The sequence below is a fragment of the Nematocida displodere genome, assembly GCF_001642395.1.
Source record: "Nematocida displodere strain JUm2807 chromosome Unknown 14, whole genome shotgun sequence".
NCBI lineage: Eukaryota > Fungi > Microsporidia > Nematocida > Nematocida displodere.
This window is the reverse complement of record NW_027138125.1, coordinates 16,113-38,332: the sequence shown is the minus strand read 5'-3', so window position 1 is coordinate 38,332 and position 22,220 is coordinate 16,113. Positions and strand designations below refer to the sequence as shown.

Sequence of the window (22,220 nt, the reverse complement as noted above, 5' to 3'; positions counted from 1 at the left end):
GTGTTTGTCTAGGTTAGAAATCTTAAGCGTCTGGATTCTTATGTTGGACATGCCTAAGATTAGGCAGATAAACTTCTTTTCAGTGTTCACTGGGTTTAGGATAGGCACCACATCGTCGCTGTTGAAAATGTGTACTTTCCGGAGTGACCAGATCAAATTTAGGGGGGTCAGGTTCAGTTCGTCAACACTATATATGTCTAGGTCTATGTTAAGACAAGCAACAGCTTCTATAGTGTCTGTTAGCTGCTGAACATCCTGGCACCCTAAATGGTGCTCTAGCTCCGGGTTTGACTTGCTCAGAAGCTTGATGAGATTATGCAGTTTCTCTAGTGTGGGGATAGCAGCTTGCAACTCAAGGTACGTGATGCTAGGTCCGATTTCGAGGGGTTCGGGGGGTTGTTCATTGTTGTCTATCACCCAATAGTTCTCCTCTTCGGCAGCATTTAAGCTGCCAACCAACAGAAAGACTACCAGGCCTAGTAACGCCCCAAGCATGGTCTGCTTCCTTCTCAGAGACACAGCAATGCGTTTGTCCGTTTGCATTTGCTTCGTTATGCTTAAAAAATCATTTTTATATTTGATCACAGGGTTGGTGGCTGCTGTCAAAATGCATTATTAGTGGTTTATGGGCTGGGGCGCAGTCTGGCTGGTTGTTGGTTTAATGCCCCTATTGCCCACCCCTGTAACTTAAAGTTACAGCCTTAATCTAAAGGACCCGGCCCAGTGCCACACCCCTTGTGCTGTGGTAGAATGGGTTCGGGTTAGTTCGGGTTAGTCTGGTCTTTGAGTTAAGAGTGCAACTTTAAAATATCTTGAGTGCAAAGCAAAGCTACACGCCCCAGCACCAGAGTACCGTGCTGCACCCGAACACAAATAAAACACTTGGATTGGAGAGGACTAAGGTTGTGTGGTGTGGACGGGTAAGCAGGGCGTTTATTCTAATGTGTGCCGAGGCATGGCAGGTGGATATGTGCCGAGGCATGGGGCGCTTTCATGCTCTGAAAAAACATTCAGAAGCTAAGCTTCTGGCTCCTCAGGGCAACAGGTCTATCACGTATTGTATGGCTCGATGAACAGAGTTATAGATCCAGCGCCAGACTCTGTGGAAGAGGCCGGGATTGATCTCTGGGTCAATGCCCACGGGTTGGACATCTTCAACGGATTCTACATATAGAACAATTGGTTCTGCTGCAACATCAACATCTGGGGTAGCCACACATTCAAAGTGCATTGAAATATGTCTCGTGAACTGGTAAATATCGAGCAGGTGGGCACATATGGGGGCAAGAACACAGTACATCTCTCCCTGGTGCTTCTGGGTGAGTAGTGTGATTGTGCTTGGGTGTATGGTTTGGTTGCAGCTTGGGCAGTCAGTGACCCAGAGTATGTCCCGGGTATAGGGTTGGGCATCATCAATAAACTGTCTATTCAAACACTCGATGCATAGGCTGTGTCCACACGCAAGCAAGCAGACACTAGGGGCCATGTTTTCCACCGCTTGACCTTCTTCCGGGCATAGACAAACTGGACATTTGAATGTTGGGTTGTCATCTCGCATGTTCACTGGGAGGATGCTGGCTGCTTCTTGGGTTAAGTTGCTGAATATAGTTCCAGTAGCCCAGCTGCTGTACTTGTCCAGGGGAATGATATGAATCGCGTCCCACTTGGGCTTTCGGGTTAGTTCGGGGAGATCGCCTACCAACGCATCCTCTCTCCATAGACACGTTTCTGTGAGTATTGCTTCTTCCTCACCAATTTTTAGCGCCTCTAGCAGATGGATGGAAAGCTCCCACTCCCTGGACGCTACCTGGGGCAAAAGATCTTTCCAGTTGGACATATGGATCGAGATTGTCTTGATGTATCCAAAACAGATGCACACCCACCTCAGTAGGCTCTCAAACCCCGCAGCCGTTAGAATGGCATTCGGCTTGAAGCGAAGCGACAGGTTAGGCATGTACGTGTAATTGAAGTTGCCCCGGTCATTAGCGGCTACAAAGCTCTTGATTCTGGGCTCGTCTATATCCTCTATAAACAGGCTATTGACATTCATGTTGCTGAACACCCCATAGTCCGGGATGCTCCATACTAATTCAAAGATGTCTATGGGCAGGGTGAGGCGTGCTATAGACTTTGTCATCAGGAACTCTAGCATTGGCCCCATTCTGTTTTCTTCGGGAAGGAGCATGGCTCTGCCCAGGTTTCTAAGCACCAAGCACTCCAAGGGGCCAAGCCGTTGAAGACAATCCAAATAGAAGTCCGTTAGGCAGGGGAGGTTGGTTAGGAAAAGTGATCTAATGTCTGGGACGGACCCAGAGTCTGGGGAATATAGTTTGTCCATAAACTGAAGGGTTGTTAGCTTACAATTTGTTATGGTAAGGTTTATCTGACTGGCCAGAGCCAGTTTTGCCAGCCCCATATGAATCACGTATCTAGACACGTTGTCAAACACCAGGCTTTTAACCCGTACATTCAGCAGATCTTTCGTTCGGGTTATGGTGTGCATCTTCTGGCTTGGGCATATTGTAGATAGATTGGAAAGTTTAAATGTATGGACGTTCAAGTCGAGTATATTCGACATGATTGTCTCAAACTTATGTATATTGGTAGAGAAAAACCCAAAGCCCTGGTGGTTTTTGGTCTTGTAGATGTGTATCTTTTGGAGGGGAAGGTTCATAAAGTTTAGCTGCCTTTCTCCTGAATAGCTGTACTTGCCAATGTTGATGTTAAGACAGGGCACAGATGGCAAGTACATGGCTATTGCTTTGGCGCTTTGGCTCCCGCTAAAGGCCGCTAGTTCGGGGGTTGACGGAGAAAAGAGCTGTATGAGCGTCTGCATATTCTTTAGGTTGTGCGGGGTATCATATCCGACGGGTGTGCAAAACTCTCGAAATAGATACCGGGTAGGCGCACAGCCCAAATCATCCTCGTCCCTTGAAGATCTTACCAAGCGGACGAAGAACCAAAGCGTTGCCAACAGTAGCGTCCTCGAATGGCCCAGGTTTCTGTTTCTTGGTGCTCTGCTAGTGCTCTTTTGTTTCATCACCCGTTTAAAAAAAGTATCTTTGTTCTAAGTCCTTGACCCATTAGCCCCAAAAACCTTGGCACCCAGCCAAGGAAGGAGGGGCTAGATTTAGAGCCTTAAAGACTGGTGTGCCTGAAATATCAAACAGACACCTTTATATTCAGACAGGTGCCAATAAAAAAACAAACACAATGCAATTCAGAAACGCAGCCAAGGAAGCAACCCGGCCCACGTTAGAGGGCGTTGTGCAAAGCGCATCTGTTTTACAGCCACGCATTGCCGAGACCATTGCGTTTTTTGGGCGCTGTGGAGTCGAGCTAGGCGTTGACGAGGGCGGAAAGATGGACAATCTGACCAAGCCCAGGCTGAGCATCTATTTGGCCGAGCACCCAGTTGATCAGATACCGGACAACATAGTCCCTGGACTTGAGCTGACCTGGATCTTGATATATGGCGCAGGCAGCTACACCGCCGAGTACACCGAGGACACGGAGAAGAGTCGGCTGCTGAAAATCATGAAGGTGTTTGGGCGCTCTAACCCGAAAACTATCGGCTTTGTAAACATACGCTTCACAGAGCCATGCACGCTTCGGGCAATAAAGCCGCGCAAACAGGGAAGGGTGGGGGCTGGGGCGTCTCTGCGCCTTTTAGTCTCCCCCTCCGTCTTGGAGCTGTCCTACATGACCAAGGACGCGCTTGATTGGGTCCTTGGGGCGTACCACTTTGAGAAAAGCCTTACCGTCCGCGTTATTGGGTCCTCCGCTAGGTCGTTAGATTTTCTTGACAATCTCTCATGCAAGGTGTTGGAGGCTCTTTATCTTCGGAGCCTGTTGCATCTGGAGAGCATGTTTTGCGCCTTCTTTAAGACGCTAGCCCGAACTACCCAGTTGGGGCTGGAAGACCTTCCGCCAAACATTAGCATACCGCCAATCATTATTGACACCCTGAAGTTGTCCAACGTGACCAGTATGCCAGCTAGCCTTTTCCTTCAAGTTCTGAGAACCTGTACAAAAACCTCATACTTTTTCGACGTTGAAACCATCCGAATCAATGGGCTATCTGATGACATGATGAGAAGGCCCCTGAAAGCCTTGACTTACACCCATGGGCGGTACCTCAGGATGTGCACCGTTGCTCTCCAGTCTAGAAGCGGGTTGGAGGAAACCAAAGAGGGCCTTATCCAAAAGGTTCAGTGGGTGAAGAGGTACTTTGCATGCCCCAAAGCCATTGAGATCGACAATGACCTACCTGACCCTGAGGAGAGTGGAGTGCCAGAAGAGATTGTCGGGTACACCGTGGTGGTTCAAGACTACCCCCATCTAGACAGCCTGGTGGTGGATGGCCAGCGACTTCCCTTGTACCGGACACAGAACCCGTGCTTGCAGCGTGCACGCCCCGGGCAGGTGGCCATGGCCGAGTTTCCTTTCTCCCTCTTCTTTGAATGGGCTTTGAAAAAGGTCGGGTGTCTGCTTGCAGAGAAGGTAGAGGGCTTCATCCCGACAAAGAAACGCTTTCCGGCATACACCTGCATGATATGCTTCTACGCCATCAAAAGCCTCTCCTCGCGAACGATGTCCACGCCCAAGACCTTTATGGTACTCCCATGCCACCATTACTGCTGCCGGCTCTGCCTCGAAGATTTGGCAGCCAGCCAGCCGCGTAGCTCCACCCTCAAGTGTCCGGCGTGCAGAGCCTCCTTTGCCTACCAAGAGGTGCTGCTGGTGTACATGGACGCATCCGGGATGTACAGCACCAAAACGGAAGACTTCATTTACACGCCGCCCCAGAAGCCTTTGCTGATAGAGTAGAGCACGCCAGGCCTCTGCTCTGTGGTGAGTTCGGGTGTTCCGGTAATAAATCACAAACCTTTGCCAAAGATATTATCACCTACCAAGAAAATATGCTAAAATCTGGAAAGTGTAGATATGCAAAGGCGGGGGGTTTTGCAAAAATACAATCTTTTGCAAGATCAAAACACCCATCGGCTGTCCGTTCTAGAGACCACAAGATACAGTGCGCCGTATCCAGAATGTTCGCTGCCCACAACGCAAACGAGGCGCGGTAGAACCGAGCGGAGAACAAGTACTCGCTCTGGAGTGGCTGGGTGTGTTTATTGACCAACCATCAACTGGCTTCGCCAGGGGTGGCGTGGGTTCAGTCTTATCTTAGTTTTGGCTGAATAGAGACGTGTCTCAGGGCTACTGCGCCTGCCATGAAAAGAAAGGGAAGAAACAGCAAAGACCCAAACCTCCAGATGAAAGAGAAGAAGCCAAAGGGGAGTGTAAGGCTCTGGGTGTCTGGATTCAGATAAGACACAAGGTGCCCGTGGCTTGAAGCTCCCAGAAGGTGTTTCTGAAGCTCCTGGTTTAAATTCTGAAACTCCTCTGGCAAAACACCGCCAGTTAGAGCCTCGGTGGTTGGCAAGGACGGGAGAAAGTATCCCAGGTAGGCGCCTGTGTAGAGGTATAAATAGGGTATGACCATTGGCGGCTGCCACTCGACCAGCTTAATGCACAGAGGAACGAGTATGCTAAATAGAATCATTGACATGAAATCTTTTTCCTTGGCTAGATTCTCCGGCCCAAATACCGTCTGCCCACCGTTTGATACGGTCGTGTAGCCTCTGCTAAGAACCCCAGCCATGCTATTGTACGGGTGTAGAGGAAACATGCTGGGGGAGGTTAGGATTGTAAGGTAGAAAACGCAAATAAAGGTGTGCGGTATGGTTATAAGCAGCATCGAGGCAAGCACCTTAAGCTTTGAGTGAAAAGAGACACACTGCCAGAAAGTGTGGTACATAAAGACACACAGTGCAGCTAGAAGCGCCCCAACGCAGTAGAGAGGAACAATAAACCCTGGAGAGTCGCCCATTGAAACATCGCCCATCGCAACCGACAGGGCTATAGAGGCCAAAAACGCCACAAAAGGAACAAGTCCCTTCGTAACTAAGTTCTCCAGGACCTGGGCCAAAAGCAAACTTGTGGGGGCAAACTCTCCCTCCTGGATGTTCTCCCGGCAAAGCTTTTGGTTCCTGGTGCCCGTGACCCGCGTCCCAAAGACAATCGAAATCCAGAAAATGTACACCCCCAGCGTCCAGATGTCCTGATTAACAGTCACCAGCCCCAAGTAGTTGAAGCACCTAATTGCCTTCTTGCGGAGAGTCTCGTCCATCAGCCCCTTGGCACTTTCAGAGGTTAGGAACTTGAAAGACAGAGTGTTCGGGTTCTCCAGGTTTAGTAAGCCAGTTGTATGGTTGGCAAACATCCGAAAGAAGCCCAGCCGGATAAGAATGAGCAGTGTGTAGAAGAAAAGCTCTCTAATATAGAGGTAGCCAGTAAAGTACTTGTCAAAATACATCGACCGCCTCCAGATAGTAACGGCTGTGCGGAAACTTGGCCACGTGGGCCGAACAAAGGCGACGTTCTTAGATGCCTGCGCCGATACTGGGCGGCAAAGGATCGACTCTGCATAGTGTTTGAGCAGCTGCATGTTTTCTCTGTCTTCTTCGCTCTCTGCATGTGCAATGCTTGATAGCATCAGAAGGTAGTTGATGTTGTCTACGTCTGTTTCGCGGGGGGCAATCTCCAGCTTCTTCATAAAGGAGGCCAGCTCTTTGATGGGGCCGTGGTAGACTACTGTTGCCGTGTACATCAGCACTAGATTGTCAAACACCTCTAAGAATGGACCCGAGATCTGGTGAATGCTTGCAAGCTGTGTTACCTTGGCCGCCTTCATTGTTTCAAGCACTGTCTTGGCCATAACGCTGTCCAGACCCGTGAGGGGCTCGTCCCAGATGTTTAGCCCCTTCTGCTTGAGGAGCCCAATGACTATCTGTGTTCTTTTCTGCTCGCCACCTGAAAGATGCTTGTATGCGACCGCTGCCGACTTGGTAAGCTTGAAAACCTTCATGTACTGGGCGACTTTGCCAAGCGGCACGTTATTGAAGACGGCCGAGTCTCTCAGGAGGCTTTCAAGGGGAATGTTTCCGTAGTCTGGCCCGCTTTGGCTGCTGTATGAAACACTCTTTCTCCACTGGCACGGGTCTCTGTCCACCAGTCCCTCGGATGTGCCGACTTGTATTGTGCCGTAGGTGGTGTGGTTGGCCGCACAGGTTCCAGCCACGCTGTCCATAAGCATGCTTTTACCGTCCCCGCTTAGGCCAATAAGCACCGTCATCTTCCCCCTAGGTAGCTCAAAGGACACATTCTGCAGAAGCATCGTTTGCTTCGGTGTCTTTCTTGAGTAACTCTCGACCTTAATGTGCGGTGTCTGTCTTTGCTCTGCTGCCATAGATAAGAAATATTTTAAATAAAAAGAGACACGTTTTATACTATTTGGGGGTGTTTTTGCCATCAGGGGTGATCATAGTGTGTTTTTGGCGGGGCATGAGGGGGTGTGATGGTCCTTTGGCTCCCACGACCCGCCAAACCCTCACACACCTGCTAGCAAATAGTAGCTTTGTTGATGTAGAGCCTGAGGATGTGCGGGCAAAGCCCACTGTGGTGCATGTCCAAAGCGGTGATTATGTGGGCGTTGGCTAGTTTGGGGAGGGATATTGAACAGACAACTTTTTTGCAGAAGTGGTTCACCCACTTGAGCGCTATGCTAAAATCTTCAATGTCCAGGCGCTTATCGTTGTCAAACACAAGCTCCAGGAAAACGAACTGGTTGGTGTTGAAGAAGAGCACTGCTCTCCCAGCAGCCAAAAACTCCATTAGATGGTTGTGCCCCACATACGTCAGGGATAGAGACTTTGGGTGCTTGGCCTCAAGCTTGCACCCAAGCATTTCGTTGAAGATCCACCACGGAAGGCTGAAACTGCTCCTTACCTGCTCAAAGACACCTAGCAGCCCCTCCATCTTTTTAGTCAGCCCCGAGCTGCTGAAGTACGGAGTGGGGTGGGGGTAGACGTGCTTCAGACTAATGTGGACAAGCCTCTCCCCTCTGAAGGCGTCAAACCCGCACATGTCCTCCATGCCTATGTACTCACTGTGGATGGCTACCTCGCCCCGGAACTGGAACATGGAAAGCACTGCTCTTAGGGCAGACGCGGTGACAGTCGAGGTGAGGAGTAGGCTGACCTCCACCGCGGCAGGCTCTGTGCGCGGTGCCACTGTCTCCGCCTCTTCGGGGACCAGGCTTAGGTTGCGAATAAGCATCGACTTAAGACTTTGGCCGTCCAGTGCCGTGCTAAGCGCCCGGAGGACAGCCATTTGGTTCTCGGGGTGGGACCTCCTATTGAGCTCGTCCTCAGAGGCGCCCAGCGCTTTGACAATGTTTGCGATAAGTTTGCACCAGTCTGGATGAAGAACCTTGTGTTTTTTCAGCTCTTGCCTCACCCGCTTAAAAAGCGTTGACAGGTCAAACAGCCCGAACTGGTTGTTGTTCCACCGGTTGGTCCTGGTGGCTTTTTGGATGACTAAGAAGCAGTTGCTCCAGACTAGTTGTCTCTGCTTCTCACAGATTACCGGCTCAAGGGCGCCTATCCTGAAGGTTTCAACTATTCCCTTGATGCCCCCAAGAACAGCAAAGTGGATGTAATGTCTCACAATGCAGTCCTTTGTTTTGGTGGACACATAAATGCTATCTGCTTTTTGGATCTGCTTGGTGCATCTTTTGATGTCCTCCGGGGTGAAAAAGTTGAGGTAGACCCTGGCAAGGCCGTCAGTGGACATACCGTTAGAAATGGACTTGTAGAACAGGGTGAAGAAGACCGCTTTGATCCCATCTGTGGTATAGTCCACAAATTTTTGCGGCCTGTTAAACGCTATGGTGGGTATTAGGTTGAAGCAGGTGGGGGGTTCAGGTAGTATTTTGGCAGGCAGCGACATTTCTACTGCTGCCCACAGCGCCTGCCCCTGCTTCTCAAGTTCTTGCACTTCAGACTCCACGGACTCAGCACCTGCCGCCAGAGCAAACCTCCCCAGCACCACAAAAGCCAGGATTTGAGGTATCTTGCTGTATCTAGAACACACCATTATTTTATTTTCCAGGACTCCATCTATATATGCCACCAGACCACCAATCAGCTGATTGAACAAATCACAATATAATTGTAGTTAGGCACCAGGCCCCGCCCCAGCCTATGTCCCAGGCCCAGACCCCGCCTATGTCCCAGCCTATGACCCAGACTCAGACCCCGCCTATGTCCCAGACTCAGCCCCAGACATATGTACAATTTTTTTCTCTACAGACCACACCATGAGCGAAGAAGCAGAAAGACTGGCTTTTCCGCACATTAACTCATACAACAGATTTGTGGCCGTCGCAATACCACGGATTGTGAGAAACTTTGAGCCGGTTACTGTAAACGACGGAGTAGGAAACACCCTAACCCTGTCTCTTGACAGCATTTGCGTCGACAGCCCAGAGTACTTTGACCCGCGCTGGAAAGGCCCGGGAAGGAAAACGTTTCCCTACGAGTGCCGGATAACATCGCGGCCCTACCAGGGAAAAATAACTGCCACCGTTATAGTTAGCATCAATGGCAACCCAACAGTTGAGCATGTCCAAATCGGGCACTTGCCTGTTATGGTAAAGAGCGATCTTTGCCATCTTTCGGCAATGGATGAAGCCGGGCTGCTCAAGGCCAAGGAGGACATGGGCGACCTTGGTGGGTACTTTGTGCACAACGGGCTGGAAAAGCTTTGCCGGCTTATCCAGACCCAGAAAAAGTACCTTCCGGTGGGAGTATACCGGCCGTCCATGGCCAAAAAGATAAAGAACATGTCGGAGTACGCAGTGACCTTTAGATCGCACGACAAAAACGGGTGCGCCTCCCAAATGGCTCTCCACTACCTCACTGATCACTCGATCCGAGTAAAGATCAAAATAAGAAAAAGAGAGTATTTTATTCCCCTGCCCATGATTCTCCGGGCTCTTTCGGGGAAGACGGACAAAGAGATACACCGGTCGATTAGCGCAGCCCTGGGGAACGACCCAGGTTTGGTGGAGTACGCCACGCTTCTGCTTCAGAGTTTTTCCTGTGAAAAAAGGGTCACCCAGACCGAGGCGATTTCCTATCTAGGGGCGCGGTTTAAGCTGTTCTTTGAGATAGGGGCTTTCGGGTTGCATGCAGACAAAAAAACCAGTGAAAGTAAGAAAATCCTCAATGAGCTCCCAAAAGATATAGACGCGTTCTATGCGGTGCTTGAGAAGTACACGGAGATCTCCACGCACGCGGAGTATGGGCGGAAGCTGATCAACGCCGCAGTTGCAGTTCACACCGATGATTTTGAGGAAAAGTACCAAGTTGTTATTCTTTGTGTGGCCAAGCTTCTTATGGTGGTGGCACAGAAAGTGGTTCCAGACAACAGCGACTCTCTTGACTCCCACGAGCTGATTACTGTGGGGGATATCTTTACGGAAATCCTTGCTGAAAAAGTGGACATAATCAGGCACCGGCTGGTTGGGTCGCTGCTCGGGCATGTAATCCTGCACAACGGTCTGCTAACAAGTTCCACGTTCCTTAAGAGGGCATTTAAGTACGCTTTCATAGACATTACCTCCACCTTCGGGCAGCTCCTCTCAACAGGTAACCTGGTTCTCCGGAACAGCAGCAACTTTGCCATGATGCAGCAAACAGGTTTCTCGATCCAGGCAGAACGGCTCAACTACTGGAGATTCTTCAGCCACTTCCGGTCGGTGCACCGGGGGGCGTATTTTGAAGAAATCCGAACTACCTCGATTAGAAAGCTTCTCCCGGAGTCCTGGGGGTTCCTCTGCCCGGTGCACACCCCGGACGGCGCGCCGTGCGGTCTCCTCACCCACCTCGCCCACCAGTGCGAGATCTCGCACCTGAGCCACCGAATGCCCATCCACGAACTTGTTGAGCTGGGGATGCTCTTGGCGGTGGGCGGCACCATTGGGGGCGTACCGGTGGTTCAGAACGGGGTGGTGCTGGGGTCAGTTACCAGTGATCTGGCGCCTGTGTTCGTCCAGGGCATCAGAAAAAAGAAGATCCAGAACAAGAAGATGGTCTATCTTGAAGTGTTCTATCAGAACCACGCGGGGGTGCAGCCCGCAGTCATTCTGGTCAACACCCCGAACAGGATGATGCGCCCCGTTCTGAACATTCGCGAGAATGCGGTTGAGTACATTGGAACGACTGAGCAGGCCTTTTTGCAGATAGAGAACCTGGGAAAAACCAAAACAACGAACCCAACGCACAGGGAGCTTGATGCCGCCAACATGCTAAGCGTTGTTGCTGGAAGCACGCCGCTTGGAAACTTCAACCCAAGCCCCCGAAACATATACCAGTGCCAGATGGCCAAGCAGTCAATGGGCACCCCTCTAAACTCGCAAAAGTATCGAACAGACCAGAAGACGTACGTGCTCGACTCCCCACAAGTCCCCATCCTTCTAACGGACATCTACAAAAAGTTCAATCTGGAAAGATACCCGATCGGGAAAAACATTATGATTGCGATTGTGTCGTACACGGGGTACGACATTGAGGATGCTGTTGTCATTAACAAGGCGAGTGTTAACCGCGGGTTCATGCGAGGCGCCATTCTCAAAACAGAAGAGATTAACCTGAAAAAAGAGAAAACAAAGACTCTGGGCACCCTGATGGGAGATGACGGTCTCCCAAGCATTGGAGCCAGCATAAAGGACGGCGACGAGATCTACACCGTGGTGGACAATGAAGTCATGGAGGAAGTCAAAACAAAGAACAAAAGCATGGAAGACCTGCGGGTAGAGTCGGTGGCCGTTTTTGACACGGAGGACGGCAAACGAGGCGCGTCGATCCGGTTCCGCATTCCAAGACTTCCAGCCATTGGGGACAAGTTCAGCAGCCGGCACGGACAGAAAGGAGTCTGCTCCATTCTCTATGAGGACGAAGACATGCCTTTTTCCGAGTCAGGCATCACCCCAGACCTTATCATCAACCCACACGCGTTTCCCAGCCGTATGTCGATGGGGATGTTCATTGAAAACATTGCCACCAAGGTAGGGGCGTACAGCGGAGAGCTCCAGGATGGGTCAATGTTCAGCTATGGAGAAGATGGACCAGATGCACACGTCTACTTCGGGGACAAGCTTGAGTCTTATGGATTCAGGCGCGGGGGCGGAGAAACGCTCTATTCTGGCATAACGGGAAAACCGTTAAAAGTTGATATTTTTTTCGGGATGGTGTACTATCAAAGGCTAAGACACATGGTCGGGGACAAGTACCAGGTGCGAACAGTGGGCCCGGTCCATAACCTGACCAAGCAGCCAATTGGAGGAAGAAAGCGGGCAGGAGGCATCCGTCTTGGAGAAATGGAGAGGGATGCGCTTATCTCGCACGGAGCAACAACCATTATCCAGGATAGAATGATGGCGTGCAGCGATGGAGCAGCATTTAACGTCTGCAAGCACTGCAACACGCTCTGTTTCTTCAACGCCTTTAAATGCACCGGGTGCCAGAGCCCAAAGGCTCTGGTTCGGGTGGCCTTCCCATACGTCTTCAAATACCTTGTGGCAGAGCTTGCAGCAATGAATATTGGCTGCCGGATGAAATTTAAAGGCATCTAGTAAAAAGATCAAAAAAAGTAAGGGCTAGTTAATAAAAACGTCTCAAAAGTAAAAATTAAAACTGCAGAATTTTTTATATGCAGCTTCAAGTAATTGCCCAGTTTATCTCACAAGAAGAAACACCCCTGGGGCCTTCCCTTCAATTACCCAACCAAATAACCCTGCAATCTCTGAGACAGCTTCTTCCGGCAAATACAGAGGACGCTGATAAAATGAGAATGTTTGTTTTTGGAACAGAAATTACAACCACACTTGAAGATGCGCTCAAGAAACACCAGATAACTAACGAAACCACCGTGAACATTTACTGCTACCCAGATGACCCCCCAAAGAAGTCAAGATCGCCGGGGTACCTGGCATCATCGTGTTCTGGGCACAAGGCGGCAGTGCTTTGTGTTAAAGTGAGTCCGTGCGGCAGCTTTATCTGCACGTCCTCAGGCGACGGAACGGTGCGCTTCTGGTGTGGAACCACCAAATCGCCCATCCGGTCCATCCCTCTCCACCACCACTGGGTGCAAGCAGTCTGTTTCTCGCCCGACTCCAAGTACCTAGCAGCTGGGTCGATGGATGGAGGGGTGTCTTTGATCAGCATTCCCGCCATGGAGGTTGTCTATACCAAAAAAGTCCACAAGCAGGGGGTTACCTGCATTGCCTGGAGACAGGACAGCGAAAGGTTCTCCACGGCCTCCAGGGACGCCAGCGTGGGGGTCTGGGACGCCAAAGGGCACGTCCGCAGCATCTTCCATGAAAAGCCAGTAATAACCACCGTGTATTTTGGAGACCATCTGCTCTCAGCGGGAAGAGACTGCTGCATCAAGGTGACCGATAAAGACGGACTGCTTGTTCAAAACCTGAAAGGACACACGAAGTGGATTATGGGGCTAAGCACCCACAACGGTTTAGACATGACCAAGTTTCTTGCAAACAGTGATGGGTGCGTCTTCGGGTCAGGCAAAAGCTTTTTTGTGAGCGTTAGCGACGACCGAACAGGCATTATCTGGCGGCCCAGGTGGGATGAGAACGGGAAGTGGGTTTTTACAGCGGCAAAGAAGCTAATTGGACACGGGGATGTGATAACGAGCGTTAGCATTGCCTGCAACGGGATATACATTGCGACGTCCTCCTTTGATAGAACGGTGCGTCTATGGACCTCAATGAACGGAATGATTTCGCATATTTTTAGAACACATACGTCGCTGGCATACCAAACAGTCTTTTCATCCACCGGGAATCTTTTAGTGTCTTGTTCTGCAGATAAAACCGTTAAAGTGTATTCCGTAGAAAAAAAGAAGCTTCTTTCAGATTTTGTGTGCAAAGATCAGGTGTTTGCCGTTGACATTAGAGAGTTTATGATTGTGGCTGGTGGAAAGGACAAACTTGTCTACTTTTTCACCTAGTAACTTTCAATAAATGCTTTTATAGAGTCTGGGTGCGGGTGGGTGCTGTTCAGTTGTTCAGTTATAGAAGGTAGCTTTATTTATAGACACAGGTGTTGGTGGTGCTTGTGTAAGCACGGCGCGCCTAGATGTTTTTTTCAGAAAGTGTATCTTTTGGCGTGGTGGTAAGGGTTTGGGCTAGACTTGGGTTATTAACAACTAGTTGGAGGACCGGGGTGGTGGTCCCATCTTTGCTGTACTTAAGCTTGGACTGTAAGTTTTGGAGGAAGGCCAGAGTGTGTTTGGGTAATTGCTGGACATCTTTGACTACCATCTGGGCAATGAAGATGCACTGACTGTTTGTCTCGGTCCCGGCCTCCGCAGCAACAGCATTCTCAGCCACAGGTTGTTCGATGACGGTCTCCGTTGCAACAGGTTGTTCGGTGCCTGTCTCCGTTGCAACAGGCTCTTGTGTTGAGCTTAGCGGTTTGATAAGTCCGGGGGTGTTGATAAACATGTTTTCCAACGTACACTGGTCCCCGGGTTCAGATGAGGTTTTGCCAAAAAGTGGAATGGCATCAATGCTCCACCCAGAGCTGGACTGTGCGCGGTTGCTCTGTGAGAGGTCTGCCTGGCACTCAGGCTGCTTTGGCGGAAGCGCTTTTCTTTGAAACACGGGATTGCCAGCTAGCTCGCTGGCCTGGAACGCGTCCTGCTTAGCTGACGAATCCCCCTGTGAAGAGACGGGGGAGAGTTGGGCCCTTCTTAGTTTCAACGATTCTTTCAACGAGTTCGTAGGCCCAGCTGCCATGGAGGCATCTTCTAATGTCGCTGCAGGCAGTGGCGGCGGCGTGGGTATAGACACAGTGCTCGCTGGAACAGTCTCGGGCACGGGCATTGGCATTGGTGGCGCAGAGGGTATAAACTCGGCGTCCATGGGGCTTCTTGCTTCAAGGGTTATCTCTAGCTCCTCGTTGAGTGGGGCACTTGGTGTAAATGGGGCCTCTGATCCAAACAAGCTTCCATCAACACTACCAGGGGTTGCAGTGTAGGAGAACGCCGATTTGTAAGAAGTGTTGCTTTCCTGGCTCAATACATCTAAAAACTCCGAATCGCTGTCATGCTCCTGAATGCGATCAACACCAAAAGACAGGTGTTTTCGCCGGTAGCAATCACCCACTGGCATGTTGTAGTAGTATATCTCATTTTGGGTGTTTTCACCATTAACGGCAGAAGAGAGACAAAAGTGCTGTCTCCGCCTGCGTGGCTGGTAGCTTAGCATTTGGAGAATTGGAAGAACAATGACACTTTCAGGCCCAAACAAAAGCGGCAGAGTCCCTAAAGAGTCGCTGGCGTCATCACTGTTGATGTGCGAGGAGACGGAGGTAAAGCAAACACTGCGCCTGGGCTTTGACGGGACAGTGTGCCACCTGTCAGATTGTTTTTGGGCAGCGTTTGCTGCAGCGTCCATCCAAAACAGGTCCTTGGTTGGGGCAATGGTGGTAAAAGGTCGTTCTGAGACGCACCTTCTCCATGGTATAAGGACTAGTCCAATAATGCACAGTTTTTTCATGCAGTTGAAGCCTCTGCTTTATTTATAGCCTGTCTTCTGATTGTGCAAACAGAGCCCAAACAAACAACTACAGATCAATTACTTCTTGTTTGTGTGCCTCTTTAATTGACATCTTGGCAAATACTTTTTCCAAGTACTTCGTTTGCTGGCTGGGAGAGTCTTTGATTTTTTCAAAAACAATCGTATCAATTTTACTGGATAAAACCGTTTTTTCTATTACATTTTCACAGCTTTCCAAAATACTTGAAAAGCCTTCCAAGTCTTTCTCCAGAAGCTCTGAAATAACGGCAAGTATTCGTTCTTCAAGTTCGTTGTTGTCTGCGCTTTGGAGGATGTCCAGGCAGAGCAGAACGCGGTTAATGTTCTTGTAGTACATTTTAGTGTTGGTAATGATGGCGAGTTTTGTGTTCAGGTCTAGTGCGTCCCTTAGCTTGATGAAGATTTCAAAGGAGTCGTGTCCCATGGTGTCTATCTTTAGCGCGATCTCTTCAATCTTTTCCCAGGCATTTCGAACGGCGTCCTGGTTTCGGAACCGGAACACTTCCAGGCCGAGCAGCATGATCATCCACCGCTCAATTTTTGCCATTTCAGGTTCGGGAAGGGCTTGGCCCTGGGCTTTGTCGCTGGCAAACTGGAGAATGGCGCTGGTGCTTGAAATGGTGCTTTTGAGGGGCTTGTAGTGGATTTCAGTGAGTATAGTGAAAAGATCTAGCAGTGGAGCGGCTGCGCAGATCTGGAGGAGCTCTGCTGTGGGCATCTGGCATGAGAACACGGCAGCCTCGAGCAGAGGCCCGAGCACTCCGATTCTTTCAATGTTTTGCTGAATAAAGACGTATGAGAGCCTGCCAAGCGTTTTTGTTTTGGTTTGGGTCAGATGCTGCAGTAGCGTTTCTGCCAGCTCGGCCAGTTGCGAGGAGGGAAGGGTTCGGGTTATTTCAACAACTTCTTCAAGTGTTGCATCGGGACACTCTTCCTTCTTTCCTTTTTTGGGCTCTTTTCCAAAGGCAAAAATGTTTCTGAGGAACCTTGTTCCAGTTGGTGTTAGTTCGGGCTCGGTAACTATTTTTGCAATTGCTCCAACGAAGTATTTCCAAATGTGGTAAACTTCTCTTTTGTAGGTAATAGCCAGCTGAATGACCAGGTACGGATCAGAAACTTTCTGGAACATCTCATACGCAATTGTTCTGGCGTTGATGGTTATGCAGGCCCGAACAAACTCCTTAATTGTGTTCGGGTGCTTGGTTTCGGCAACTTTCTCAGCTACATTGAAGCTCTCAAGAAGGTAGAAGTACACATTCTGGCTGCACCGCCCACAGTAGTTGTAGGAGGGCTCGGGAAGAAGCTCCCGGTGAAGAGAGGTATCTGCCGCCGAGACAGCCGTCAGGAAGTCCGTGTTGCTGCATGAAACGTCATTTGAGACCGGAAACTGGAGCATGTGGTGCTTGATTTGGTCGTAGAGCGTCTCTAGGTACTCAATTGAGACGCTGGGGCAGTCCGTGAGCACAATGGTGGTAAACTCTTCCAGGGTGATCTTTTTTCCGGTGTTGGCATTGTGGATGCTGGTGTTTAGCACGATAATCGACATCCCAATCGAAAGAATCGTGTCAAAGTTCTGCTTTCGGCTCTCCGCATACCTGGTGCAGAAGGCGTAGATGATCCTTTCTATCTGCTGCCCTTCGCCCGGGAGGTGGAAGCTGAGCAGGAACACTCTCAGCGCCGCCAGCAGGTCCAGTTCGCTAAAGTTGAAGGAGTTGCAGAAAGCCTCAAGCAGCTCCTGGTTGCTCTCCTTCCCAATACACTTCCCCAGCACTGACAGGTGCGTGTCTGGGTGCGCCCGGAAAAACAGAGACATTCCATGCGCCGTGTCGGTTACCCCGCACTCTTTCAGGGCTGCTGCCACCTCGGCGGCGTCTCCGGTGGCGTTGAAGGCGTACAGCGCCGTCTCAAGCTTCTTTTTTCTCTCGGCGCGTTGAACCAGCCTGTTTGAGACGGCACAGTACCCGCACTCCTCTGCCTCGCTGCAGTCCTTGATCATTCGGATAAGGTGGCGGTTACTGGCTGCGCAGAGCTTTTCAACCAAATTTTGAAGTGTTCTTTTGCTGGTGAGCCGCAGAGATACGTCTAGGACCAGGTACTCCAAAAACTTGGCTTTGGCAAAGATTGGCGCACCATCTTCAACAGGCCCGGTCTCCTTCTCAATGTACATCTGGAAGTAGAAAGGCTCTAGAAACCCTTTGCCTTGCGCTGCAAGAAGAATGCTGCTCTCTTTCCTATTTAGGAAATCTTGAACCACCAATCGCGATAATGCACCTGACATACCTCCCGATGAGGAAATAACTGTTTCAAGAAGAGGCTTGCAAAAGATCAGCTTGTCTTCGTTGTCAAGCAAGTGCCCAATAAACTCCGGATGCTCTCGCAGGAAGCTTTTGAACATTGGCGGAATAAGGTATCCGCACCGGCTGCTAGTAATAAACTGCTTGGTCATGTACAGAGTGCAAAAGACCTTAAAAACGTTAACTTGGTGCTCTTTGGTATTAACCAGCCTAAGCAGCCGCAGAATAACCTGCAAATAGACCACCACCGCCCTCTCCACATACTTTTCGTTTTTCAAGAACTTGACCCTCATCAGCGCCTCCGGAATGTCTCCAAGGTCCACCTCTTCTTTGGAGATAACAAGCTCTTCCAAAAGATCCTGAAAGATCTCCAAGGCAATGAACTTTTCTGCCGTGTAGAGCGTGTCGCATTTAAAGAGCCTGCTCATGGCCTGAAGAACGCTTTCAAGCGAAATCGCCATTTCTTCTAAAACAGTCTTGTTGAACTGCTCCACTGCTTCTTTGGCGTCTTTGCTTCCCTGCTCGGAAAGTCTTCTAAGACGCACTGCTGCCTGGGTGACTGCGTCCTCTAATGTGGGCAACATATTTTTTTAAAACCATTTTTTAATGAAATACGTAGGTATCTGAAACTCATCATTCAAACACCACCCCGAGCTTTTGGACGAGTAGGGTAAGCTTTTCTTTTTTGGTCCACTCGCTGTAGATTGCAGCCATTTGCTTTTTGGACCGCGACTCTGAAATCATCTGTCTAATAAGTGAAAGAAGCCGTTCTTCAACTGCAGGGTTCTCCTCGTTGGCCAGGAGCTCTGCGCCCTTCAGGAACAGAGTAATCCAGGCCCCTTGGGCCAGTTTTCCCTGGGCTTCTGAGATCAGGTCAAGGATAAAAATCTTGTCGTACGCTGACCCCGTCTGTGCCTGCCCCAAAAGCTTGGAAAGAATCCTGATTCCGTCTCTGGGGCCTGGTTGGTAGGCCAGAACGGCCTGTCTGATCGCTGTTCGCGCCGACCGGGCCTCGGGCGTGTTGATTTTTCCAGCGATTTCAATCATTTCCTCAATGGGAAAGCTGGAAATAAAATGGAGAAGAAGGTTTTGGTAGTGGTACAGGTCGTACTTGCAGCTGGCAACAAGGTTTTCCTTGTCTATCTCGGCCAGGGCGTGCCCGTGCTGAAATATGCCTGCTTCCATAATGCTGAGCGCAATAACCCCCGACCTGTCTAGTTTGGTCTGTAGGGACAGCGTTTTGGCTGCGCTGGCTAGGATAGCTGGGGCGTGCGGGGAGGTGCTGTTGGCGGTGTAGTGCTCTTGCATGAACCGCAGGGCACAGAGGAGCACCTCTTCATTTCGGGTGTCCAGGAGTGACAGCGCTTTGTTGAGCGCTGCCAGGTAATGCGGGGACTCTGGCCTGGTTTTCAGGTAGCACAGGGATGCCTGGAACACCGCGCTTGTTTCCGGTAGACTTTCAAGAGCTCCCGATACAAACCTTTCGGCCGTTGGGCCGGACACTTCGCCAAGCACCGTGGTAAGCGGCCCTACCACCCGGGCGTCTGTGCCTGCCATCTCTGCCACTGTGGCCAGAGCTTTGGCTGTGCTCTGTTGGCCGATGCTTCTGCCAAAGATCTTTTGGGCGATTTGGAGGGTTTCCGCAATGGCTTCCTCTCCTATTTTGAGGTGGGAGAAGACAATGTGCTGCACAGCCTCTAGCTCTGCTGTTTCTGGAAGGAGAGACAGTACTTCTATAACCGACTCAAAATTTTTGGAAATCTTTTCCCGATCACTTTTCCAAAAACGGTTTAGCTCGATAAAACAGTGTTTGGCAGCTTCTGTTAGCTCGTCTGCTGCAAGACCTTTGAGCTTTTCTTTTGCAAGTGTGCTGTTCCTCTCCTCTGTTTTGGGCTTGGAGGCTGCCAGGTGGGCAATTAGCACCCCGATTCTTCGGGCATCGGTTTTTTCTTTTTCAGCCTTTATCTCTAACGCTTTGTCTGTTCTTTCCTTTTTGGGTCTTTTGACCGCCTCTTCGCCCGGTCCAGCCTCTCCCCGCTTCTCTCTCTTGGCGGGAAGGAAGGCAGCTAGCTCCGGGACTGCCGCGGCAAAGGACTTGAACTCCACCCGCTTCTTCATGTACCGAACGAGAGCTTCTTTGAGAAGAGCGCTTTCGCTGCACATTTTCTGGATCGCTGCTGACCCTTCTTTTCGCGGGTCTATGAACTGCCCCGTTAGCGCGTGCATGGCTAAGTCTCTTAAGTTGTCCTTCTCCAGGCACATAAGCACCTTGGCCTGCACCAGAGCATACACCACCGAGGACCGCAGCGGTGCTGGCTCTTCTGTGGCCGTTATTTTGCTTGCTAGCACCTGGGCGACCTCGGGCTCCAGCGCAAGCTTTTGCTGGACGCCGTTGTAGAACAGAGCGGGGACACCTGAGCTATCCCGAACACACCACTTGGTTGGCGTGTCCTCCGGGGCGTCCGTGTGAAGCGCCCCCAGGCAGTCGATCACCTGGAGGTACTGCAGAACGTACTTGGTGTCTAGCACATGCATCAGCACAAAGAAAAGACTGTCCCCCCGGAGCTGGTGGATGGGGGCGGCTGTGTACCCCTCTTTTCCATGCGGTAAAAACTGTGACACGTGTGTTCCTCCCAATAAGGAAGTGATAACAACCATCTCGTTTTTCCGGTACTCCTGAATCAGCATCCCCCAAATCTCTGGAAGGTGCAGATCTTCGCGCACTATCTTCATCTGGGCCCCAAAGGGCAGCTTGGGCAGTACTGCGTAGAGGTATGTGGTGGCACAGGAACGAACCTCCACCCTAGCTTCTTTTTTGAGCTCTTCGAGCACGCTGTGGATGTGGGTGTGGTGGGAGCGGATGGCGGCTCCAGTGTGGGGGAGCGTGGCGTGTGTGAGGAGGGCGGTGTGAACAGCCCCCGGGATGTGGGGGGACAGCTGCTCCAGAATGAAGGGAAGAAGTGCACTGCCATTGATGCTTTCATTGAGCATCCTTTGCAGAGACTGAAGACTTGGCTTGGCACCTAGTGCCTGAATACCCCGAATACCCCGAATACCGGCACAGACAGCTCGGTCTAGTAGGCTCGGGTTGGTAAAGCTTTTTCTTTTCTCGATGTACGCCGAAAGAATCGCTTCAGCTGTCCACTGCCCCTGGTCCTCCTGGCCCTGATACGCTTCATAGAGACAGTTGCTAGTGACACTTCCGTTAAAAACGTCTTCTTCGCTATCAACCCTTAAAATACTATTTAGCAGCCGATAAAGGTTCTTGGCCCCGAAAAAGTCTTTTCTTCTTTCTTCAAGGCCTTGCGCGAGTCTACCTGTTGCCAGTGACACACACCCCAGCCCAAAGACATACTCCCCAACTAGCTCCCCAATCCTTCCTTCTAGCTCGTCCAAAAACATCTCAACCACCCCTAGAGCAGCTTCGTCTTCTACAGGCGTGGCAGCCCCGGGACTGTTTCCTCGATAGAGCGCTGTTTTTGCCAAATGAAGTAACTTGTGCTCACTGCACTCGCTGATAATGCTTTTTACAGAAAGGTTCTTTGTTAAACACTCTTCTATAAAAACCAGCACCTTCTCTGGCTCGATATCGTTTATGTACGGAAGAACGGTCTGCGCCGTGAAATGCTGCCAAACCACATTGGCCAGTGGCTTTTTGGAACTGTCCACCACATATAGAAGCGCGTCCTGGAACACGTCGCTGGCCGCCCTCTCTTTCACCAAGTTTAGCGCCTCCGCGGCATCTTCCCTGCCAATCGCCTGGAAAAGACCTTGGTACCTGTTTTTCTCAAAGTAAAGGTGGTGGTTTCTGTCGAGCAGAAGGTTCGCATAAACAGCGGCCTTCACTTCCCCCGACCCCCCTTCCAGCCACCCTAGCATCTCTTCCGGCGCTGCTTCTGCGGTTTTGAACGCCTCGGAAAGCGCCGTTCCGGCAAGAAATCCTTGCTCTTCTCTAAAGCTCTTCCTAAGCACCATCCCCACCAGTAGGCTGCGGTCTATGTCCCAGGCCTCCACTATGATCTTCTTAACCAACCCGAAAAAGCTTGCACTCCCCTCATCCACCCGCCTGCACTCCACTGCGTTTAGTACTAGCGGCAGCAAGGACACGCCGACACCCGCATCCTTGTTAACAAGACACTCGGCTGCTATGTATGCGAGCTCACACTCTTCCGGTGATTTGGCTGCTTTTATCAAGCACGTTACTTTTTCAACGGCTGTGGCTTTCTCCGGCAGTCCTTGGACGATAACGGCTAAAACCTGGTTCTTTTTCTTCTGTTCGGCAAATATCTGCTCAATCGCTGCGCTTCTTTGCGGCTTTCTCACCCTGAGGATTCCCTGGAGCAACTCTCCGCGGGTACGTGCGCATTTGGCCATATGAAAAAATTGTTCCCGGAATT

The 22,220-nt window shown here is 50.6% G+C and overlaps 10 protein-coding genes across 10 annotated transcripts; 3 read left to right on the top strand and 7 right to left on the bottom strand.

Annotated features, from left to right (window-relative positions):
- Positions 1-543, bottom strand: NEDG_02143 (uncharacterized protein; the record flags this gene model as incomplete). The annotated part of the gene is made up of 1 exon (XM_067689561.1): positions 1-543. A coding segment is annotated over one exon (543 nt), but the record flags the coding sequence as incomplete, so codon positions are not given.
- Positions 544-1,033: 490 nt separating this feature from the next.
- Positions 1,034-3,040, bottom strand: NEDG_02142 (uncharacterized protein; the record flags this gene model as incomplete). The annotated part of the gene is made up of 1 exon (XM_067689560.1): positions 1,034-3,040. The coding sequence occupies one exon, from the start codon at positions 3,038-3,040 to the stop codon at positions 1,034-1,036; it is 2,007 nt and encodes a 668-aa protein (XP_067545717.1).
- Positions 3,041-3,213: 173 nt separating this feature from the next.
- On the top strand, positions 3,214-4,830 carry NEDG_02141 (uncharacterized protein; the record flags this gene model as incomplete). Its single annotated transcript, XM_067689559.1, has 1 exon — positions 3,214-4,830. The coding sequence occupies one exon, from the start codon at positions 3,214-3,216 to the stop codon at positions 4,828-4,830; it is 1,617 nt and encodes a 538-aa protein (XP_067545716.1).
- Positions 4,831-5,182: 352 nt separating this feature from the next.
- On the bottom strand, positions 5,183-7,312 carry NEDG_02140 (uncharacterized protein; the record flags this gene model as incomplete). The annotated part of the gene is made up of 1 exon (XM_067689558.1): positions 5,183-7,312. One exon carries the CDS (start codon positions 7,310-7,312, stop codon positions 5,183-5,185), a length of 2,130 nt encoding a protein of 709 aa, XP_067545715.1.
- A 152-nt stretch (positions 7,313-7,464) lies between these two features.
- Positions 7,465-9,000, bottom strand: NEDG_02139 (uncharacterized protein; the record flags this gene model as incomplete). The annotated part of the gene is made up of 1 exon (XM_067689557.1): positions 7,465-9,000. The coding sequence occupies one exon, from the start codon at positions 8,998-9,000 to the stop codon at positions 7,465-7,467; it is 1,536 nt and encodes a 511-aa protein (XP_067545714.1).
- Positions 9,001-9,223: 223 nt separating this feature from the next.
- On the top strand, positions 9,224-12,541 carry NEDG_02138 (DNA-directed RNA polymerase I subunit RPA2; the record flags this gene model as incomplete). Its single annotated transcript, XM_067689556.1, has 1 exon — positions 9,224-12,541. One exon carries the CDS (start codon positions 9,224-9,226, stop codon positions 12,539-12,541), a length of 3,318 nt encoding a protein of 1,105 aa, XP_067545713.1.
- A 77-nt stretch (positions 12,542-12,618) lies between these two features.
- On the top strand, positions 12,619-13,938 carry NEDG_02137 (ribosome assembly protein 4; the record flags this gene model as incomplete). The annotated part of the gene is made up of 1 exon (XM_067689555.1): positions 12,619-13,938. The coding sequence occupies one exon, from the start codon at positions 12,619-12,621 to the stop codon at positions 13,936-13,938; it is 1,320 nt and encodes a 439-aa protein (XP_067545712.1).
- Positions 13,939-14,062: 124 nt separating this feature from the next.
- NEDG_02136 (uncharacterized protein) lies at positions 14,063-15,490 on the bottom strand (the record flags this gene model as incomplete). Its single annotated transcript, XM_067689554.1, has 1 exon — positions 14,063-15,490. The coding sequence occupies one exon, from the start codon at positions 15,488-15,490 to the stop codon at positions 14,063-14,065; it is 1,428 nt and encodes a 475-aa protein (XP_067545711.1).
- A 67-nt stretch (positions 15,491-15,557) lies between these two features.
- On the bottom strand, positions 15,558-18,407 carry NEDG_02135 (uncharacterized protein; the record flags this gene model as incomplete). The annotated part of the gene is made up of 1 exon (XM_067689553.1): positions 15,558-18,407. One exon carries the CDS (start codon positions 18,405-18,407, stop codon positions 15,558-15,560), a length of 2,850 nt encoding a protein of 949 aa, XP_067545710.1.
- A 49-nt stretch (positions 18,408-18,456) lies between these two features.
- Positions 18,457-22,197, bottom strand: NEDG_02134 (uncharacterized protein; the record flags this gene model as incomplete). The annotated part of the gene is made up of 1 exon (XM_067689552.1): positions 18,457-22,197. One exon carries the CDS (start codon positions 22,195-22,197, stop codon positions 18,457-18,459), a length of 3,741 nt encoding a protein of 1,246 aa, XP_067545709.1.
- Between the last annotated feature and the right edge of the window lie 23 nt (positions 22,198-22,220).